Source organism: Stegastes partitus, unplaced genomic scaffold, assembly GCF_000690725.1.
Source record: "Stegastes partitus isolate 25-593 unplaced genomic scaffold, Stegastes_partitus-1.0.2 Scaffold7, whole genome shotgun sequence".
In the NCBI taxonomy this organism is placed as follows: Eukaryota; Metazoa; Chordata; class Actinopteri; family Pomacentridae; genus Stegastes; species Stegastes partitus.
In genome coordinates this window covers 1577796-1599649 of record NW_007577738.1, presented here as the reverse complement: position 1 = coordinate 1599649, position 21854 = coordinate 1577796, and the positions used below count along the sequence as shown (strand labels likewise).

The 21854-nt window shown below is 39.6% G+C and overlaps 1 protein-coding gene across 3 annotated transcripts; it reads right to left on the bottom strand.

Annotated features, from left to right (window-relative positions):
• Nucleotides 1–61: 61 nt before the first annotated feature.
• Nucleotides 62–21458, bottom strand: ppp2r3b (protein phosphatase 2, regulatory subunit B'', beta). 3 transcript variants are annotated; one of them, XM_008282367.1, is made up of 14 exons: nt 21286–21458; nt 20420–20813; nt 10251–10436; nt 9787–9890; nt 9013–9115; nt 7520–7594; nt 7342–7428; nt 6571–6727; nt 5865–5913; nt 5688–5777; nt 5415–5590; nt 3803–3921; nt 3608–3714; nt 73–1403 (listed from the first exon to the last, which is right to left on the bottom strand). In XM_008282367.1, exons 2-14 carry the CDS (start codon nt 20771–20773, stop codon nt 1265–1267), a joined length of 1746 nt encoding a protein of 581 aa, XP_008280589.1. In that variant the 5' UTR covers nt 20774–20813; nt 21286–21458; the 3' UTR covers nt 73–1264. The 3 variants fall into 3 exon arrangements, with proteins under 3 accessions (XP_008280596.1, XP_008280604.1, XP_008280589.1); XM_008282374.1 differs by lacking the exons at nt 20420–20813; nt 21286–21458 and adding an exon at nt 13379–13737 and having other exon boundaries at nt 62–1403; XM_008282382.1 differs by lacking the exon at nt 20420–20813 and having other exon boundaries at nt 67–1403.
• Between the last annotated feature and the right edge of the window lie 396 nt (nt 21459–21854).

Below are 21854 nucleotides of genomic sequence, written 5' to 3'. Positions count from 1 at the left end.
CACTTCTATAAATACCATTATGCCTTGTTTGACTTAACATCCATTAATACATTTTACAATATTTCAAAAAGCATGTCTTTACCTTTTTAATATGTGCACATTTATGTATGTTTGTGTACAGCAGCTTAAGTGACAGAATAGCATTTATCACCAACAAAGTGCTTTTCACATTTTGAAAATATTCTAGTAATATGGCTTTCAGCTGACACACATTTCTAATTTACAACATATAGCAGTAAACATATCACAACTTGTGTTTACTAGATGTACCACATTAAACTGCACAGTCTGCTTCCGTTACTCTTCCATTAACCAAGGCTTTATTATTAATTTAAAGAAAAAAGCAAAACGTTTTAAAATGGTTCCTTTTGTTCTCCCAAAGTACATTCCATTGAAGTACTTTGCAACATAGAAAAAAGAATGTCTGTAACACTTGCCCAATTCATTTACAACACAGCAAGCACAAAATAAATATTTACAGTCATTTATAAATTCATCTCTAATAATTTATAAACCCATCTCACACATACGTTAAAGTCATAACGGATACAGACCTGTACAACATACGCTGTGTGCGGCCGTCTTAACTGTGTGCTTGTGTGTGTGCAGAAGGCTCAACGGTGGCTTGTTTGGCATTAAGGTAACTTCTGACAAACCATGAATGAATTTACAGCCTCAAAGAAAACCCTTCGTTCTGATCACTGGAATGTAACACTAGCTAATAAGTTCGATACTGAAGCAAATCAACATGGTTTCTGTCCAAGAATTCAGGGGAGCTCAAGTCTGTGACGAATGTGATTTGGCTCATGTGACGTTATTACACAACACCGATATTCAGATGACACAAAAACTCGCCCCAAAACATTATTGATGCACAAGATTACATGCAGAAAACAACTTGTTAACGTGTGGGGAGGGAGCAAAGGTCTAAAACATGCTGCTTGTGATCACGTGAAGTCAGCTGTGGTGAATTCTTTAAGTGCGACAGGTGAAAATGTTAATCTGGTTCGGTCCTGAAAGACCACTTCCTCCTGTTTGTCAAATGTGTGAGAACATTCTCCTGCTATTCGCAGAAAATCTGCCTCCACCAATGCTCTGGCTGTCTTCTTTGTGTTTACTCTGTTTGGTGAAGTGAGTCCTGTTTTGCAGGATGGGAGTCAAGCTCAATCTGTGGATGTTGGCTTGATGCGATTCAACCACTAACACGGCCTACTGACTTCTGTTTCTGGGAGTGGAAGGTACTTCTGAGAAAATGCATAGAGCATCATTCAAAGTCATCTTCATATTCGTATTCATCCAGGTCCAGGTTGCAGTGTGGACTGGGGATCTCAAAGAAGTGTCTCTTTGTCAGACCCAGCTCAGTGGAGATGTGCTGCCCCAAAGGGCTCAGAGGATTATCATACCTGAACAGACACATGGAGAAAAGAATCAGTCATCTCAATGAAAAAGGAGACCTTTTAGCTGTCCTCAAACAAAAATCACATGCCCATATGAACATCAAAACAGTTTTTTTCTTCCTGTAATTATTCCTCCTGTTCATATAAGCCAATAATGAGCTTCCAATTTAAGTGATGTGACCTAAAATGCAGACCTCATTCCAGACAAAAATCTACTACAAAGTTTATGAGGCTTCAGCAATCACAGTTTGACAATTTAGGAGCTCAGCAAGGAAACTCTGATTTTGTAATACAACACTTAAGTCTTGCTTTACATTTCTGTTAGAAAAACTTTAGAATACGTTTTTACACTGAATGAATGCTGTGGATATTGTCCTTTCTGTCCTTTGGGAACATGTTGGGAAGAGATTTACCAGCCAGTACGCACAAAAGGAATGATTACAGTGAGCAAAAACTCTTTGAATGCACATCTGGACATGTTTAGTTTTAAGATATGAAAAAATTACGTTTTGATAATAAAACAAATTTTAAACAAAGTGTATGATACAGTCGACCACATTCAAGAATAAAACTGTGGTGAATGTGCCCAGGAATAACCACGTTTGGGAAATACACATTCACCTTCTTGCAGAGACTTGGATGAAATGAGAAGAAGAGAAGGTGCTAGGTAGCTTAGCTAAGCACAAAGAAAAAACTTCATCTACCTGTTGGCGATTCAACATGAACACATTTTTGTGCCAAGTTGAGAAATCAACATTTTTATACTTTGATTAAGCAAAGAAGATTTTGAAGTGATGGTAGGAGGATTCTTGATGCTAAGCTAACAGGCTGTTGATGATAACTTCATATTTATCAGTAGACATGAGTGACGTTAATCTTCTCTTTTTAATTCTTACCAAGAAAGCGAGTAAGTGCATTTCCCAAAATGTTGAACAACTTCTTAAAACAGAGGAGATTTGTAACAAGCCAGTGTGACTGGAAAAGACACAGGAGCACCACATGAAGGCATGAACAGAGATAGGGCAGGAGAACAGCTTTGTTTTTCTTTTTTTTTAAAGAAGAGGAACGATAAAAACAGAAGCTGTCTGGTTCAAAAACAGACTCCCAGTTCTAAGATATGACCACGTACACATGACACTGTGCCGGCTGACGAAACAACGACCTGCTGTCAACAGTATGCTCAGATTGGTTGGGGGGTGGATGTGGGTAGAAACTAGGAGTGGGTTTGGGATTAGACTCGCCCAGACAGGTGGAGGAGGAGGAGAAAACTTAGTCTATGCTGGTACCCTGAATGTCTTACCTGCTCTGGTTAGCAGCCTGTCTTTAGAAGTCGGTGGTGTTCCTAAAATCGCCACACAACATACCTGTCAACAGCCTTGTTAATCGCAGACTCACTGTCAGAGGGGCTCTGCTGCTGGACGTTATCCTCTTAGCAACAGGACATCAAGCTCCGTCACTCTGCCATAAAGGCTGCCCACTTAGAAAACTGAAATCAGCTTGACCTCAGCTGACCTGAGAACTACTTTAGCTACGGTAGCTTTTAGTGCATTAACTTTTTAACAACCCCTCAGTCTTGAACGTGCCAAAATGTTGTAAAAATGTAACAAACTGTATGCTTCCATATCTAATAACCATGTTATATTGGTCCTACAGCGCTCATGATTATGACAAACATTTGTAATCAATCTAACACGATAATCGGGGCCCATTTATCGAAGTTTCAAGAATTACACCAATAAGTTATGAAATAAATCCATTAAACAAGCAGCTTTAAGTAATCACATGTATGCTTGAAGACAATAAGAGATAAAGATTTCCCTTTCATCTGCCCTACTGTTCTTTGGTATTGTTTAAAGTTGTGAAATTGACATAAAAATTATTCTTTTATAATTTAGTTTGTGTGAAATAATTATCTCTAGTAGCAACTGAAGTGAAAATCACACTAATCTAACATATTTAGAAAATACTAGTATGATTAAAATAATAAGAAGTGAGTTAACGGCCATTTTATTGTTTTTTGCAACCCTAACCCTAACCATCAACTATTCTCATCTAACTTAAGAGACCTCTAAATTTTAAAAATGAAATGAAATTTAAAAGCTTCATAAGTAGGAATGAAAGGGAGTCTTTTTTTTTTCTTCTTTTGTCTCTCACTTAAATAACTGCAATGTTTTTATCAGTTTGACAAATCTCAGTAACGTCACACTTACACATCATTACACTGATCATTGGCAGCCTCCTCAGCCACGAGTAAGTCGTACTCCTCGGCAGCGTACTTCTCCCAGTCGGAGACCTCCTGGCCGTCGGTCTCCACCTCCTTCAAAACATGACAGGTTACATGATCAGCTTGATCTCTGACAGGAAAACAAATGTGTTCTGAAGGATCACAATTTACTCTCACTTACCCTGATAACAGAGAAGGGATCCTTCTGCTCGTGTTCCAGGTACTTTTCGATGTTGAAGAAGGTGTCAAAGAAAATGTGGGACAACTTGCACCTCTTGAGGTCCCGCAGCGTGACCTTACCTGGATGGGATAAATCAGGTACTTAAGTTCTCAAACACAGACTTAGCATGTGACAGATGATTTATGGCAAGGGCATTATTACATCATTTCAGAGGGATTGGGTCTCACTACAAGGGTGTTAGCCTTTAGAAGTGGCCTGACACTTAGTACTGACATCACTGTTACAACATCCACTAAGTCGCCTAACTGCCCCCCTTATTGTGTTCTAAGGATTTAAGGATGTGGTCTCTAGCATATTGGTCAAACTACAGAACGGCTGCAACCAATGATTGATTAATTAACTCTTTCTCAATGACTATTTAGCCTTTTTTTTAAAAAATACAAATATATATATATATATATAAAAATCTTTACATTCATTCAAAAGCTAACATTTTTAAATTTAGGAAAGAAAAATGTAAATGTTCTTGATTTTAAAGGAATTTGATGAACAATTTGTTTGATTTTGTGATTGGTTAACATTAACTGTAGCAGCAACAATATCATTAATCTGTGAAATTTAAAAAAAAAAAAATAGATAAAATGTGTGGTGTAACTGAGGCAAAAAGAGTCTTTTTAATTATCATTTATATTCTGCCTAACTGGTTGTCTTTTATAGCTGCTTTTAAAACTCAAGGGTCATGATAGCAAAAGCCAAATCAGCATTAGTTTGATGCCTTTAAATACATTTGTCTTACAGTAAAAAATACATGTTTTCTGAAAGTAGGGTGTAGAATATTGATATTAACTCAGCACCCCTCACATAACTATATATGCAATACATAAAATGTACTGCTGTGATTTTTGTGTATTTTTAGCAGTACAAGTGGCTAATTTCACTTTTGACAGAGTATAGAAAACGCTTTTGGTTTAGGGAAAAAAGCTATGCAGTTGTTTTTTTTACAGCGGTAAAGTAAATATTCTACAAATACATGACATGCATATTACGTCACGAGCTTTGTAACATCTACAGCTAGTCTTTACGTTCATTTTCCTGCGCCAGAAACCCAAAATCTCACCAACGACATCATTAAATGTGAAATCTTAGCTGTCTTTTTCATCTGTTACAATTGGACAAGTTGTACCGTCTTTTCAACTGTTCAAGAAAACATGTCGAATATTCCATGAAGACGCTTTTCCATCTCATGTTACATGTCACATTACACAGCTCCACTAGTGCTGCATACCACCAGGCTGCCTGAGGGTCACATTCTTGCTGTGGCCGTCAATACCGAACATGCTCACCCTCACCGTGCACTAGTATCTTCTAAATGACACAGTGGAAGAGCTAAGTGCTGGAGGGGATTTGCTGACAGTGTGGATGACACCAGCAGCTGGCAGTGTAGATCAGTCAGTCTCTTATCTATGACCGTTCCCTCAGCTAATAATCAATGATCTGGCCTGAAAATGTGTACGTGTGTGTCCGCTGCTGTGACCGTGGACAAAGTGGAAACTGTCAGACTCTCTGGTAGGTGAACTTCTGAGAGAGTGTATAAATGTAAAACAGGTCTGACCTTCGACCTCGGGTTTCACAAGGTCAAGCATTTGGCAGAGGCAGTCCTCGAAGGGAAGGGGTTCGATAGCCATGGTCTCCAGCTTCTGGCACTGCTCATCGTAGAAGTACTCCAGCTCGTACATGCTGAGCACCCCATCACCATCCAGGTCCATGCAGCGGAACCAGTACTCTATACTGGTGACAACGTGGAGGAGGGGGGCAGGGGTTAGCAAAGACATAAAAACTGTAAAGAAAAGGAGGATGTGATCAGTGTGGGTGAGTGTTAAGATACCTGGTGTCGGTCTTCTTGTCTTCCTCAGAGATGAGGAACCAGACAAAATCAGCATAACTCAGCCGCCCCTCCTTATACACACGTCTGTCCCTGACGGAATAAACCACAAAACCAGGATTTAAAACTGCCACTGGAGATGAGATAACCATCATTTTAAACTAAATGGCATCAACTTACTTTGTTACTGTTCCTGAGAATATTCTCTCAATCATCTTATGTGAGATGGCTGGAAAACACACAGCGAAAAAGGTTACTAACAATCCACTGTGTTAGGACAAAAAAGTCTCTCTTGGACAACAGCTCTCTCAGTTACTGTACAACTTTTTCACAACACATGTAATCCATTCTCACAGACTGTAAATCCAGAATGGCGGGGGTAGCTGTTTTTTATCTTGACAATACCATAAATCCTCCGGTCATCATTTTGACCATATAGTGGTAGAAATTGTTCCAGACATGGCGTCATTGGAGTGGAGTATATAAGCTGCTCTCTTATTGATCTTGTGTCTCATTTCCCCTGCCTCACTCTCAGACCATCAACCAAGAACATGTGGTGTGGAGTGTGAGGCGAGGAAGCGTCAAAGACTAATCTTTTTCCTGGCTATGTGTTTGTGTGTGAGGAGTAAACCTGGTTGAAATAACATTTACAAATGCCTTTTATTGTTACATGTAATTTCAGCCTACTGACTGTAATGTCAAGTGGCAGGAAGATTTAGGGAAAAATTTATTAAGTTCTGACAAAAATCAAGGACTCATTCTGCCTCTTGTGCATGCATTTTTCAACCATGCATTTTAACACAATGCTAAAATAAATGCAAACAAACAAACTAAAAAAAAGGCTTTTAAATCAAGTCTACTGTGAAGGTGAGAGGTGTGTGTGTACCTTGGTCATTGTGCCTTGCCAGGTCTGTCTGGTCTATGTAGAGGTCATGGTCAGTGTCCAGCTCCCAGAACTTGCAGTAGATCACATAGAAATGTTCATAGGAGAAGAACTCTGTAAGCTGGTTCACATCCTCTTCCTGCTCCAGCAATGCCACATTCTGGGAAACGGGAAAAAAAAAAGTTATGACTACAAAATTATATTATTCTGATTATTAATTACATATAAACTATTAATCAAACAGGCACTGTAAACATTTAGAAAAGTTTATAGACTTCTTTGCTTAACCTTCCCTTGTTGTAATTGTATGCAGTTTTTTTGGTGCATGGTGCACTAACTTCTGGATGGTGGTTTTGATAAATTGGCTAACTTGTTGTTTTGTTTACAACATGTCTTTTCATCTGACTGTTCGTGTTTCTTGTTCCACATGACCATGGAAGATAGAAATGATTTTAAAAAATGAGACAAAAGTAAATTTGGAATTCTCAAAGCCAGCTACCTTCAGGAGATAAGGCAAAGTGATTGGTTAAAAATATATCTGTATTCATGTGTATTAGGTTAGCATTAGGCCTTCTATCTATTAAGTCTTTGTTAATACTTTCTTAATGCAGAATTCTTCAAAATGAATATTTAAAACACTACACCTTTAATTCTCCTATTTAAAAAAAAAAAAACATCTTTTCAATATTTTATTGACCTGAAAACTGAATGAGCAAAGTAGCTACGATGCATTTGAGTATAAATAGAAAAGATGCACAATATGTGAGGATTTACCTGAAGAAAGTTACTTTTCCTGAGCTCAGAACATGTTATTTTTCCAGTCCATGACCGGTTCACATTGTAAAATATCCTTTGAATCACCTAAAAAAAAAAAAAGTAAATAAACTACATAAGCAAACTTTGATCAATGCCATTTTTCTATGTTTTTACTACTTGTAAAGTGCAGGGTTACCGTTGTGATGTATCGTGAGTGAAAGTCCGGTGCCTCTTTAAGAAAGGCCAGGCCTGCGTGTGAGTTCACCACATCCTGAAAACATAAAGCAAAGTCAGCTCACTTTGTCTTTACTCCACATCTGCTTCATTTCCATAACAAAATGGACAAACACAACCGTTGAAGACAAACTCAATGACATGCTACGCCTACTACACTAACAAATACACATGTTCAGTTCAAGTCTGTAGTTACTTTCAGAGACGAGGTAAATGGCATACCACATCTGTCTCTCTTTTCTGGTAGACAGAACACATGACTTTCAAAGTAGGAATATGAATGCATACTGATTCAAACATCAGAAGTTGCCAGTGTCCATCTCCATTACTCTGTCATGCCATATGCTTTATGAATTGTGCAATGTGAAGAAAAAGCTCCAGGCCGTGTGGGAAGAGGCCATCCAACTTAAACGTTTCTTTGAAATCACAAATCACTGGGCCAACTGGTTTTGGGATGAGCTTAAACCTTTTTGATTTGCCAAAGTGGTGGGAGGGCCCCAAAAAAAAAAGAAGAAGAAAAAAAAGAAAAGATGTTTGCTGGTGACTGCTGTTAAACTCGTCTCCTTCATCACACCATAAAGTCATGGGGAGTGTGCTGCATTTCGAATAAACTAGCTATTTTCTAGCCATGAAACTCCTTCATGTCTTTTCTTTATTCTATCGCCTCTCCTTCTACTGGGGGAAAGAATTGTTGACATAAATGCGAAGGCGGCAATGAAATTAAAAGGTCTTATTTCAGGGCAGCCGTCGTGCCTCTTTGACTCTTACTGTGAGAAATTAAATCATAGAGAAACACATAAATCACAGGGCACAGGAAACAGGCGGGGACAGTCAAATCTACTCCACTGCAATCCGCCTTTCATTCATCAAAACAGTCAAAGACGATTCGCCTAGTGGAACCATACAAATTAAACAGCGTGTGCCACAAGGCATCTCTGCTGGTATGCTAACGGGTGTTCGGCTCAGACTGGTCGCTCCTGCCAGCATGAAAATGAATCAGGTGTAGGGCGGAGCCAGTGTGGCACACCAACAGCTTGTCAGATGGAATGAGAATACAAATAGCCACCACAGCGGGTCCACATGGTAAGAATTTCTGAACACTCAATTAAACCTGTCTTACAAAACAAATAAGTGGACCATGAGTCCATGTTTTCTAGGATTACTTTGGTACTATCATGTGTTTATGATATGAGACATGCTTTCATCTCCACTTCCCCCTAGTTAAAAACCACTGAGCATGAATACTGTGTCAGGGGACTCTTCCTTCAGCATACTCTCTTGCACTGTACTAGCTTACAGTAACATCCCGGAATTAGACGTCCGCCACATGAAAAAGCACTGCCTCAGCAGGGCAGTCCAAAAATTAAGTCCAGTTCGCACCACCCAGGCCAATGCAATTTTGCCATCCCACACTGCCAAGTCCAGCCCTCTCCCTGGGTGAGCTGCAGCCAGTACCTGCAGGAATGGAATAAAGTCGTCTTGTTCCAGGTAATTACAGCCAGGCTTGGCCAAGAGGTGTACAAATTTAGAAGCGTCATCGTGACAGGTCTGCAGAGTTCTGGAGAAGAAAAGAGAGAACAGATGGTTGCAAGGTTACTCCCACTTTGGCTATTATGTTTTCTCGATCCTTTTTTATCATTGTTTCAAGAGCACAAGTTTCAAATTGTTCCAATAAAAATTGCAAGTGTAGGTATAATACATTCTGAAATTAGGATTCTGAATTGCTGCTGGGTGATTATAAGCGCAGAGTGTTATGGTAGCGACACAAAAATAATGCAGGCGTCTGTTGTGGCCTCTCATCTAAGAATGGCTCAGTCATGAGCTCAAGTCAAAGGCCAGGTCTGTCCAGTTCTCTGGAGGCTCACACATTAATACAAGAGCATGCCTTTTGCACACAACAGCATTCAACACACGGCCATTATTTAAAAAAAAAAAAAAAAAAAAAAAAAGCCCAATGGTATTCCTTTCAGCTTCATGCAGAAAGACACTGAATGGATGTTTTCATTTATATACTGGATATGCACAGCGACTTCCCCCTTGTGGTGCTTATGAGGGCAATGATTACTGTTAAGGAATGAAAAGGAAAAAGCCATAATAGCAGAGAGCTGCATGCAGTGTCTGTGATCCCAAGCGAGTGGTCATCATTGTTCAGAGGAGATTGTATGAGCCATTTGGCTGTGAGTGAATGCACCAGTGGTTTAGTGAGAATAAGAGCAGCTATTGTCTTACTTTCTCCACATAGCCACAAACTTGTGAACGGACACGAAGCCCGTCCTGTCGCCTCCAGCTAAGCAGAACAATGGCACTTTCCAGTAGAGGGGACACTCGCAAGCCTAAGGAGGCAGGAAAAATGGGGCAGTGTAGAGAGAGGAGAAAACATTAAATAAGAGCTTAAAACTTCTTAAATACATGTGACCATTAATGCAGGAAAGAAGAGCACAAAGACACATAATGCTGGTAGAAAAGTAGCGTTGCATCATTTGAAGACTTCCCTGAGGAAACCTTGCTGTCATTGCTCTCTTCACTCAAGTTCTCCTCAGGACATTGCTCACATTCCTCAGGGACATGGAAATAATATTTTCCGTGGGGATTTAAAATTAGCAAACATTCGTAAAGTCAGGAGCTAAATGGCACTAGTGAAAATACTTTGCTGGGTGGCAGTTGAACCTCAGCGCTACAAATCACATTCTCACCTTGGCAACCTGCCCCATGTCCTCAATGGTGGCCCTTTCATTTGGGAATTGGGAAAATATTTTCTCAATTTTGGAAATGAGGCTGTCGATGTTGAGGTTGGCTCTGGGCCGGCCCTGTGGGAAGTAAAACTTGGGAATGCTTTCACTCAGTGCTGTGGTGACTGGCTCCTCCGTCCTCACCTGGGCCTGAGACAAACACAGAGAAACAAACTGTTATCCACTGATGCTAGCAAATGCTAACACCTCTTAGCTCAAGTGTTCCTGCATGTGTTCACCGTAACACATGCCCTACATTGCTAGTGCTCATGTAACTGTACCTCTAAACAGCCCAAAGACCTATCAGGGGAGAGTTGTAACTACTCAGCAATGATAATCATTGTCCATTCATCTGTAACAGATACCCCTGTGACTGACATTCCTGTATAGCAGAGACTCGCTCTATAACAGAATTCAAATGAGATGCGTAATTTCGTATTAATATGCAAATTGTAGCTGGACAAGTCATTTCAGTTTGTTGTTAAAACTTGTGATTGATCTCGCAATGTTTGCCACTTGTTATTGTAATTTGATTATTAAATTATGTCTAACAGAATCACCAGTTTAAGGCTACATAAAACATAATAACAACAGACTGGGCTAGATAGCAATTTACAGGGAACACTACCTTATTTTAGTTAAGTCAATCATTTGGTCTTGGGAAATATGTAGTATTCATCAGTGCTTAATACCTATGGAAATCTATAACACAATAGCTTACTATAAAGTTTAAGAATACATCTGAATTGTGCACTATGTGGTGGTCCAACACAATAAAGATATAGCAGCAAAAAAAACAAATCTACTTATGCTTAGAGGTGTTATTAAAACTTTGTTATTAGTCATTTCTTGTTTCTAGTTGAGGAAAACTATTCATATTTTGATTGCATCTAAAAATCTAACTGTTAATATGTTTTTATAGCATATGCTCACAAATACTGGCTAGATCTTTACATCTTATTACAGCCTTATTACTGCACTTATCTACAAAAGAAAATAAATCAATAACTTAGCCTTTTCACAGGAGACAATTTTACGTGACATAGCAGAACATGCACATATTAATAACTAATTGATAATAAATAAATTCAATACATTTAAGTGTATCAGTAAACCAAGAGCCAACAAGCAATGTCAGGGTTTCCAAACGGAGTCTAAATTAGATAAGTCTAAATTAAATATATATCAGCTTTATTAATGTAATTAATTAAACCTAAACCTGTGACTGTAGTCAATAAAGAACTAAGTGATTGTGATTGTTATGATGCAAGAATGTGTGTGCCTCAAAAACAAAGCAATAGAGAAGATAAAAGAACAGCCTTGGCTTGAAATAAGCAGCATACCTGATTAATGGCAAACAGTAGTTGTCAATTACAGCCTTAGAGATACAATTAAGGCAGGCATGTCATCTATGTACAGTATGCACAAAGTGTGAACTTCAGACGGGAGGCACAGTAGGAATGTGGTTTCTTAAGTAGGAGTCATGTATTGCATACATGCCTTAAATGAAAAGAAATTGAATGTTCCCAGTAGCTACCTGTAATAGGTGCCACTGCCAAGTGCTTAGTACACTTTTACATGGCACTCAGTTCTCAGTAATATAGAAGCCATCATATACGTCACAGCTTGGATACATCTGTGTTTTTGTTCTAATAACTACTATGACCTCAGCAGAAAATAGATTTGTATGTGAGGGCTCTGCAGCATGAGCTATTATAGTCTATAATCATCATTCTATTTATTTAAAACTTGTTTAACCAGGAAGAGATGTGTGTGTCGTGACACTGGAAACTGGAGTTATCTTTATTCTAATTCTAACAACAATGGCATCGTGTAACATTGGGCCCAGGCCTGAGTTTCACAATAAATCAGATTCTCAACCAGTATGAGTCACCATACCAACTGAGCAGAGCTGATACACTATAAAGAAATCTCACTCATTGATAAAATCTCATCTCAGTAACTTTCTGATTGTTCTACAAAACATGAACCAGTGACAATATTTTCATAGTCATACACATATAAAGCCAGAATACACCAGGAGCCAAATGAGTTGTTATGCTGCATATATCAGCCAGTTACTAAAAACAGCAAGAGCACAGCCTGCTTTGCACTCAATCATCATCTCATAGCCAAAGACTATTTACATGACTCAAGAATTTGCTAACTGAATCATTCTGTGTGGCCTTTAATAATCACATAAACACACCCACACAGTGCTCTGCTAAGACATAAAAATTATCATCTTGGTGTTTGTTTTGGTGCGACACTTTCCACCCACTGTTCATTTGACCAAGCCTACACATAACATCATGTCTGCAACAATAAATCTTTCAAATATATCTCAATTATGGAGTCAGATGTTACATGGGCAAATCTTTCCATTTAAATTTGTTCATGTATGTGTGTCAACACTGGCAGAAAATGTTTTGCTGTATTCTGCCAGCAGTAAGCTGGTCATTTTAACCTGATAAATGATAAATGCTGCTGATCCTAAGCTCTTCTGTCCTGTGCGTTGGTGTCTGCCATGGCTATAAAAGGACATAAACATCTCCTGTTGCCCTGCCCTGCACTGTCCCCTCTCTCTCACTTAATGCTAACCGCTAGCAGAGCTCTTGAGCACAACTGCTAAGCCACACAACATTTTGCACATTCACAATGATGTGCTCCGAAAGAGGACAGCAAAGCGGCTGAGCACAACATACCACGCAAGAAGAAACATTATCCAGTAACCGAAGCTCACATCTCATATTTCTTTGTATAGATGAAGATGATCTTTTCCCCAACAACAGCAAAAGTAATTCACTAACAAAAGTGAAAGCGACTGCACAACAATCAGGTTTTACACACCATAGTTATATGTGGTAGTTGTTTCATAAAAGTTTTAAATGTGCCAAAAAAAGTGATATAGCTGCTCATTTATCTTCACTTGTCCAAACAATTAGTGTACTTTAACAGTAATTGTACTGCAATGCAATCCGAATACCGAGACATGAAGCCCACAAATACCAGTCCACATTAATAGACTTGCTGCCTGGCTGACAGGCCAGCAAAGCCTGTGTGTGAGAGCGTACACTCATACAAACACCTGCCTGTCCTTGTTGGAAGGCTCTGAGCCTTTTCTTGAACCGAGAGGGCAGAACAAAGTCACATCCACGTGCCAGCAGAGCCAGCTCCTTCCTCAGGTCAGGGTCCTGACGCAGAGACAGTTCCCTCATCCTCATCCTCGCTCCAGACAGGATGGGGTGCACATATACAAAAGCACAACACTCAATCCAGCGTTATCCTCTCGACTGTACAAACCACTTGCAGTCAGCACTGTGAGTAAAAGGCAGTGGAACAAGTGGAGGTCCTCTGTGTGTATGTCCCTGTGATTGTCCTCTGTCAGAGTGAGAGCCTCTTAATGCAAGGGAGCAGCTGCTACTGTGACTCTCTCTCCCATTCCAGATCTGGTCGCACAATCTCAGCTCAGCCTGCTGCTCTGTCCCAGTCTCTACCCAACATGCACATACACACATGTACTGCAGGGTCAGGGAGCCCTTGCCTCAAAGCTGCTGGGGAGATAAGGAGTGACTGGGTGCATGTGTGTGGCAGTCACTTACTGTATGTGTGGGATGGGAGGGGTGTGAGATCTGCCCTTTGCAGTTTGCATTCCTCAGTGCTCATGGAAGGTTATGCAAAGAGACAGACCTGTTGTTGCGGCTTGCAGCAGCCGTAGGGTTCAATTGAAGGATGCACCTCCGTACCATGACGACACACTGCTTATGGTTAGTGACTTTCCTTCTGAGAAGCTTCCACACAACAAAATACTTCAGAGAAACTTTGCTTGTGCTACGTGCCCTGAAAACTAGAACCCCTTTCCTTTGGACAAGATATGCAGATGCTAATGAGAAAATTCAAAATAAACCTCCTGAAGTGATAGAAGCTACATATTGCTTCTACCTAAGTCTGTAAATCTGAAAGCATAACTCTCAAGAAGAAATGGCTGACAAAACTAACTAATGAGGCATAGACAAATCAAGACAATAAGCAAGGTATGACTATTTGATATTAGATAAAAAGAGCGTAAGTCAACACAACTACAAGACAAACATATTTTAAACTTCTCTGCATCCTATCTTATGGTGGTCTTTGTTTTGCCTTCCCTTAGCAAGCTTGGGCTGCCAGCCATTCCGTGTCTTATTATAGTTGATGGGCAATAGAGGGGGGAACGGGACATGTCAAATTCAAAGACTGATGACCGAACCAGTCTGCGCCTATTAAAAGCATCACCAAGCACCATTTGGTCAATCCAAGAAACTGGATCTGGAGAAACAAGAGTGTATCTTTAGTCCCCAAACAAACATCCACTTCCGGTTGTGCTATCAGGGAATGATGGCAATTACATCAATTCTCTGTAAAAACTCTGATCTAACAGCGCTGGAGGTGCCTTCACTGCACAGACGGCACATAGGAACACCTACATGGCCAATTAAACAAAAGTGGCATAGTGATGTCCACATAAGAGGATTACATAAATAAACTCATATCTGTTAATGTCACTGTTACTGTTTACAGAAACAAAAAGCACACCCTCAGTATTTTTAGATGACAGGATCACCAAGTCCACAGTTTTCCACTGGTTTCTGCTCAAACCCAGTTCCTGTTGTCCTCCACACAGGACACTGCACATGCTTGATAAGCTGTTTGTATGAAGGCTTTTCACGTTGCCTGCCTTTTGTTCATGCTCATCAGTTCAAACAAAACATGGAAAGGAAAGCACCAAGGCCAAAAAAACTGGTGGGCGTCATGAAACTATCAACTGGCTTGTACTGTTCAGTCCATTTTTCTATTTGAGCCAGAGACTGTATATGTACAGTATATGGTTTGAGCAAACAAAATCTGAAGTCTGTTCCATAAACAGAGGCATCACAACACAGCAGGGATAACAATGTATTGTTTTACACATGTAAAAATAGCCCCATTAGTGTTCTGAAATACAGACACACATGGAGAAAACAGCAGTGACAGTGCACAGGTTCTCAATATATAATCGTCCTACAGGATTGCATGAATCATGTGCTTTTTAAATAACTAAAATGGACAGGATCCGGCGAGCATTATTACTAACCAAATCATCTTAAGGCCATTATAGGCAGGTTTGCCAAACAACAATCACCCTGAGAGGCAACTATCAGTAAAACAAGCTGCTGAAGTACTATGGTTACAGCCTGATGGGTCACTGTGGCAAACAGAAAAACATGAAAACTCAGGCTGACCCTGCAATGTGTCTAATCTGTAAACTGCTAAATCTGATTTGTACACAAACACATGTCCAGTCATGTTCACCTCATTGCGTAAGAGATGAAATTATGAAACACACTGTCTGGAGATAGTGACCATTGACAGGTCTAGATGCTAGAATTCCACGTAGTCAGGTGACATTTTTTTGAGGCTGCATTTCACTTGAGGTTCAGGTGACATGGTATTCAACACTGTTACTCTAAAACTGTCACATTCAAGAGACATGCAGGGCAAACAGACAACCAAGCGTGGAAAAATACATTAAAACAGGGTGGGGCAAAACCAGTCAAATTGCCCCTTCCCCAAACAATCAATACAGGCATAAATGGTGTCCCACAAATACTATGTACTATTGGCTTCAGTATTGGCTTTACTAACACGATTCAACCAGCGACATTATCGTTACATCCAAACAGAGGAAATTCAAACCTTCTCACAACCTTTTAGTGGAGCCACAGCTGGTTACCAGCATGAGTACAGAACCAATGCTGTGGTGAAATCCAGAAAGCTCCAGCTCAAGCCACCACAATTGGATGTCTGAGACAGGGATTTGGGATATATGTGAATGTGTGCCAAAAATAGGCCTGATTGACCGATAACATGGTGGGCTCATTGACTGACAACATAGTGGTCTCAGGGGAGGCCAAAAAGTAGAACATGATGTGAGCAGATCAGCCAGCTTACATAAGAGTAATAATGCAATGGTGGAGTTCAACTCATAGATGTTTGGTGAAAGATCTATGTAGCCTACATGGCTTGAGAAGTGGAGCAAAGGGTCTAGAGTACTAAAGAAAGCAGCAGCTGAAGATAAAAAGTCACAGTAAACAGGGGCCCCTATACGCAACAGTGTAACATAAATGTATACTTAAGGCAGCTAGTTATTAATGACAGTAGCTTTGGAGATTGAGAGGATTTAAACATATTCCTATACTAAATTCTCCAGACTATATTTTTTAAAAAGATACAGCATCTATAACAGCGATAAGACAATACCAAATGACTAATGACAAAACTAGAACATAGATATTGAAATCTAAAAAGTTAGACTAATAGACTCAAAAGTAGACTTTGGCTTAAGTTTGATAAATTTACAATATGCTACAGTGCTTAAGAGTTATTCCTTGAAAGCACATTTCTTTCTTTCTTTACTACCTTGCTATTGCATTACTAACATCATCAGTACACATAAGTCCTAGATCAATTCCTAGCTAAAAGCCACAGTTTGCAATTGTACACTCTTGACTCACAAGAGACTAAGATTCCAAAATAAAAGCACTTGCGGGAAACAGTTTAACACCAGGTTCTCTCTGACAGGTCAGGCAACTGATAACGTGACCCCAAAGCCCCTGCTTCAAATAGCTTCTATGTTACTGAGCACAACCAAGCATGTTATAAAAAGACATCTTCAGGAATCTGTCATCCTAAATGCAGATACAGAGAACAGAATAAAAAAACAAACCCTCAAAGAAAGCGTATTTTTACTGTTCTGGATTTCATACTATTGGATGTTTGTGTGACCTATTGCACTCCTAACACAGAGGCAATTTCGTATTGAGCTACACAACAGACCTTAAAGCCAAAGCATGAAGAGCCGATCTTTACTGTACATAGTGTAAATGAAAGATGTACGACCACATATCCTAACAATGAGCAGCATCTAATAGAAGCAGTTTCAAACTAAATTACACAGAGGATGAATGTGCTGCCACACCTCATCTCACTGGCAGAGTTCCGGGTATCTAATGCCAACACAAGGGAACCAAGGCTATCTATATCAGTGTCTGATGTCAAAGTCAGACCAGCTGTTCCAGGCTGCATCAGTGTGACATAAATCGAATTTTTGAGTAATCCTTTGAAGAATGCATCTGTATGCAGGAATTCGTTTTGTTGTCTTAAAATAGAAGTATTACATTTATACAACCTCACAATCCCCTTAATATTGAGTGACACAGAGTAGCCACATGTCATGACACATCACAGCAGAATACACACACTGTCCAGCAGATGCTTTACATTAATCTGAGGAGAGAAGGCATTAAGGGGCAAAGGTCACTGAGAAGAAAGATGTGAAAAATTACAGTTTACATAAATAAGCATATATCTGGCAACACTCCTAAGTTATTATCATAAGGAGTCATGATAAACAAACAGGATGGAATCTGAGTAAAGATTCAAAGTCAACTGATCACTTTAGTTGGAAAAACTAAAACTGCAACCTAAAATTCTTCTTGTTATGAGGTTACATTATTTATAAATTATTTTTCATCAGTTCACAAAAGGCCTCAGTTAGACCAATATAATACATATATATAGAAGATGAAAAATTTAAATGGATGTTTAACTTGAAGTATTTTACTTTTCTTTGATTACTAAAACAGAATGCAATCTGCATTTGAAGCTGAAATTCTAGAGTTGGGATTAATAATCTATGAATATGTACTATGTGAGCTGGTATCCCCTATTTTGGACTCTTTATAGTACTGACTGACACTGTATTCCGGTTTGAAACAATACGAAAGAGCATGCTTAAAAGCCCACATGATAACTTGTAAATCCATGCGTAAGTATGGCTATATGCAAAACACAGTAATAATGACCATTGCCATCATCTTGATATAAAAAAATAAATGTCTTGCTGAGTCTATGTTTAGGTCTATTTCTCCTGCCCCTGGCGTTCCAGTCACAGAGAGAACAGATGTCGCACTGGTGGCTACTTGAACGTCGCCTTATGCCCATCTTTAGCATGTCAACAACATGTAGAAGGAGGAGTCTTGAGGAGCATGTGCCCCCAGCTGTCTGGCTGTCTCACTGTCATCACACTTACACTCATGTCCACAATCCACCACTAGCCCGTGCTTTCACGTTGCACTTCTCATCTTTACATAGTGTGAGTCCTTGAGAAGACATACAAACATCTGAAGCATTTTAATTGTTTTGTGCAGCTGTAATTTGTCTCATAATTGAAACAGTCCAAAGCAAAAAATACTATGTCTCTCTGGAGACCTCAGTCACATCATAATTAGATCCACAACACATAGGTTAAAAAACAGAGTGCCAGGGATAGGCTTGGTTCAGACACCCCCACCTCCCATACTGCACTAATTTCTGGGTGAGGCCTGAACATTTGGTATTTGACTAATAATCACTAAATATGCCTACAGACATGAAAGCCCCACTATGATAGCCCAGAGTGGACAGCCTCTCAACATCTTTGATACTGTAGGTGGCTCAGCAGCCTCTTGTGGCCAGTCAGGGAAACTAAAGATCCCAGAGGATACATGAGTGCAGCGGTTTTTAAACCAGGCCCTCCTGAGTGGACACAGAACCAGTGCAAGGAGGGCATGGATGGCCGAGGGGGGAAAAAAATGGAGTGAAACTTCTTCAAATGAGTATGATTTATATAAGAAACATAAGAGTCTGCTGAGGGTATCGTGCCGATCTTAATTCATGAAAATTAAACTTGGAGCCCGTTTTTCTATTAGCTTATTCCCCTATCATTGTCAAAGATTGTTAAAAATTGTGGGAAAAAAGTTAGAACCACTGCATTACTGCAAAGCGTGAAAAACTAAAGTTAAATCAGTCTTAGGATGGATTAATAAATGATAAGTTATAAGAAACCTCTACAAAGTGGCAGAAATAATCTACTGTAAACTCTGTAACTCAGTCCATTGACATGAATTTTAAATTTGATATTAATGCTATGTGTAGTAGGGCACAACTTCTGGCTGGGCTGCTTAGCATCAACATAATATTTACATCAGTTATGTTTTTAGACTTTCTCACAGCAGACAGTTTAACCTGTCAAAATACAAGTGTTACTCGAAACATTTACAATAGGTCTGTTTTGTCCTAGTCAGCCTTGAAAGTCTGACAATGGGCAAGCATACACCATGCCAGGACCCTGATACTGAAACTGCAGCACTTAAAGAACATTTCGAAGTGTCCCCTATGTGCAACATTGTGTGTATATGATGTAAGTGTGGATTGTTTGGACAACAGTGAAATGTTAAAACCTCTGAAAATAAAGACACTCAGAGATGCCCCATTTACAAGTGTAATATATCCTAATCTTGCAGTCAAAGTCAAGTAAACACACTAAGTGATAATTCACGTAGCTTTTCAAATACAGAATTCATTTCAGGCTACTGTATTGTATTGCACTACACTGCAGACATGTACACATAAGTACGAACAAATAAGTGTAAATAAAGAAGTACATAAGAAGTGTACCAGATCTAGTTATAAACTGACAAGGCAGACAAGTTGTGGTACAAAAATGGAAAATGAACTTTGATGTAATTTAAAAAAAAGAGGCTTACTGTTATTATAGTTTGTCAACCAGAGAGCGGTGACAAATACATATTTTAGCTGTACAATGTAATGCTCTTTCTTTTTCTGAATGCTTAATATCAGTAAATCTCAAAAATGTCCATAAAATGTGCAGGGCACTAAAAAAACACAATTTTTAAGTATGTGACAGATTTAAATGAATTAAATATGATCAACAAACATAACATTACAATGATATAACTGCTATCTACACGTGAGATTGAACTGCTAATACCTGTTACTGAACAAAGGTAGGGCTTACTGAAACTATAAATCTGCAACACACCTTGTGTCACAGGTACCTCAGGTGACTCCAAGATGAACACAAGAACAGCAGGACACACCTTGTTGTTTATACTGCTACCAGCAGCCAAGGATGAAGTTGCACGACATTCTGAGAGTTCCTCAATCTATACTGAACTCCTGAAACTCTTTCATTGCCATTTGATAAAATGTTTGGGAAAACTGACCAATCAGATAGATGTTGTTCAATCTTCTGACTGTTTGAATAGGTAATTTACCTTCTTTGTGCTGACAGACCTCCGTAGTACTCTGCCATTGGGTCCTGTCACTCTGGTGTTATTGCTGCTGCGAGAGGGCAGGGTGCTGGCAGATGGGGGGCTGGAGGCAATACTGAGAGGAGCAGGCTTCTTCTCTGCCAGGTTCTTCTGAGATGCCACATTGTTGTTTTCATTGAAGCTCAGTGACCTTTTATCCTGGGCATCCCTGGAGCTCAAATCAATATGCTGTCCACTTTTGATTAGGTCAAGATAATCTTTGAGTAGTGACTGAGTCGCAGGATCACTCAACCAGTTGAGAAACAGCTCATCCACCTTCATTTTAAGAACCGGCTGGAGAACTTGTGGTGACGGCATTTTTCTGTATATTATTTATTTGCTCCAATGACAAGGGAACCTGTGACGAAAAAAATTAAGATTGCTGTCACAGCACACCCCTCTGGTTGTACATCTCCAAAACAACATCCATTAACGAGCCGTGGAGCTAACTGGGCTACTATAAAAGCAATGGGTGAATGACAGAAAACAACACAAGCATTAGCTTGATGTCGGCCGCCCTTGCTTCGACTACACAACAAACACTCTCTAACGTTATTGAATTTTAGCGCGAACCATCAATGCGTTAGCCCACAGGCGAAAGTAAACGTGAACTCATACTGACCCAAGTAATAATACGAGCTATGTTAACTCAACAGCTGGATACACAGCTGGTTACGGTCAGTATTTAGTTAACGAACATCACTTACAACTGCCTCGTAATGGAGTAAAGTGTCACGCAGCTGGTGAAGTTGGTGTTCAAGCTAGCTTAAAAACTACAAGCTACGGTGGCTTTAGCAAGCTAACGCTAACCGGCTAACTAATGTACCAACCTTGCTGTGAATTGACGGTAAATCCAAATGCATCGACTGTGCATTACTCTTCCTCCATAAGCGACGCTGTTGAACGCATGTTTAGCAAACTGTGAAGCACAATAGTGAGTCTTCGGCGTTCATACATTTGGAGGAAAGCAGAACAGACAAGCGCAACTTTTCAGGCTCGCGTTCCCCTGGTAACCACAAGGCGCTATCGCGAGATTTTCCGTAGGCTCTGTGAAGTCACCCAAACGTTTTCCCACCAGGAGGTCCTCACCTGTAAGGTAAAAAGTTTGAGAATCACACATGTATTTCGCCACTTATCGTTTCTTCTGCTGCACTGTATCGTGCTGCGTTTGTCTTCATCACAACAGCCGGTTATTTAAAGCGTTAATTAACGTAAATGTTTCAATATTGCAGTGAACCTAAGTAATATTAAAAGCCTTACACCTGAAATCTTTTCTCGTTGGAAGTTGGTAAGTAATATCGACACAATGCTTACAGAGACGTTTGTTTTTTTTTTTTTTATTAAATGTGTTAATCAAATAATCTTGGCTGTTATGTTTTTATAAGTTTACGAGATTTTA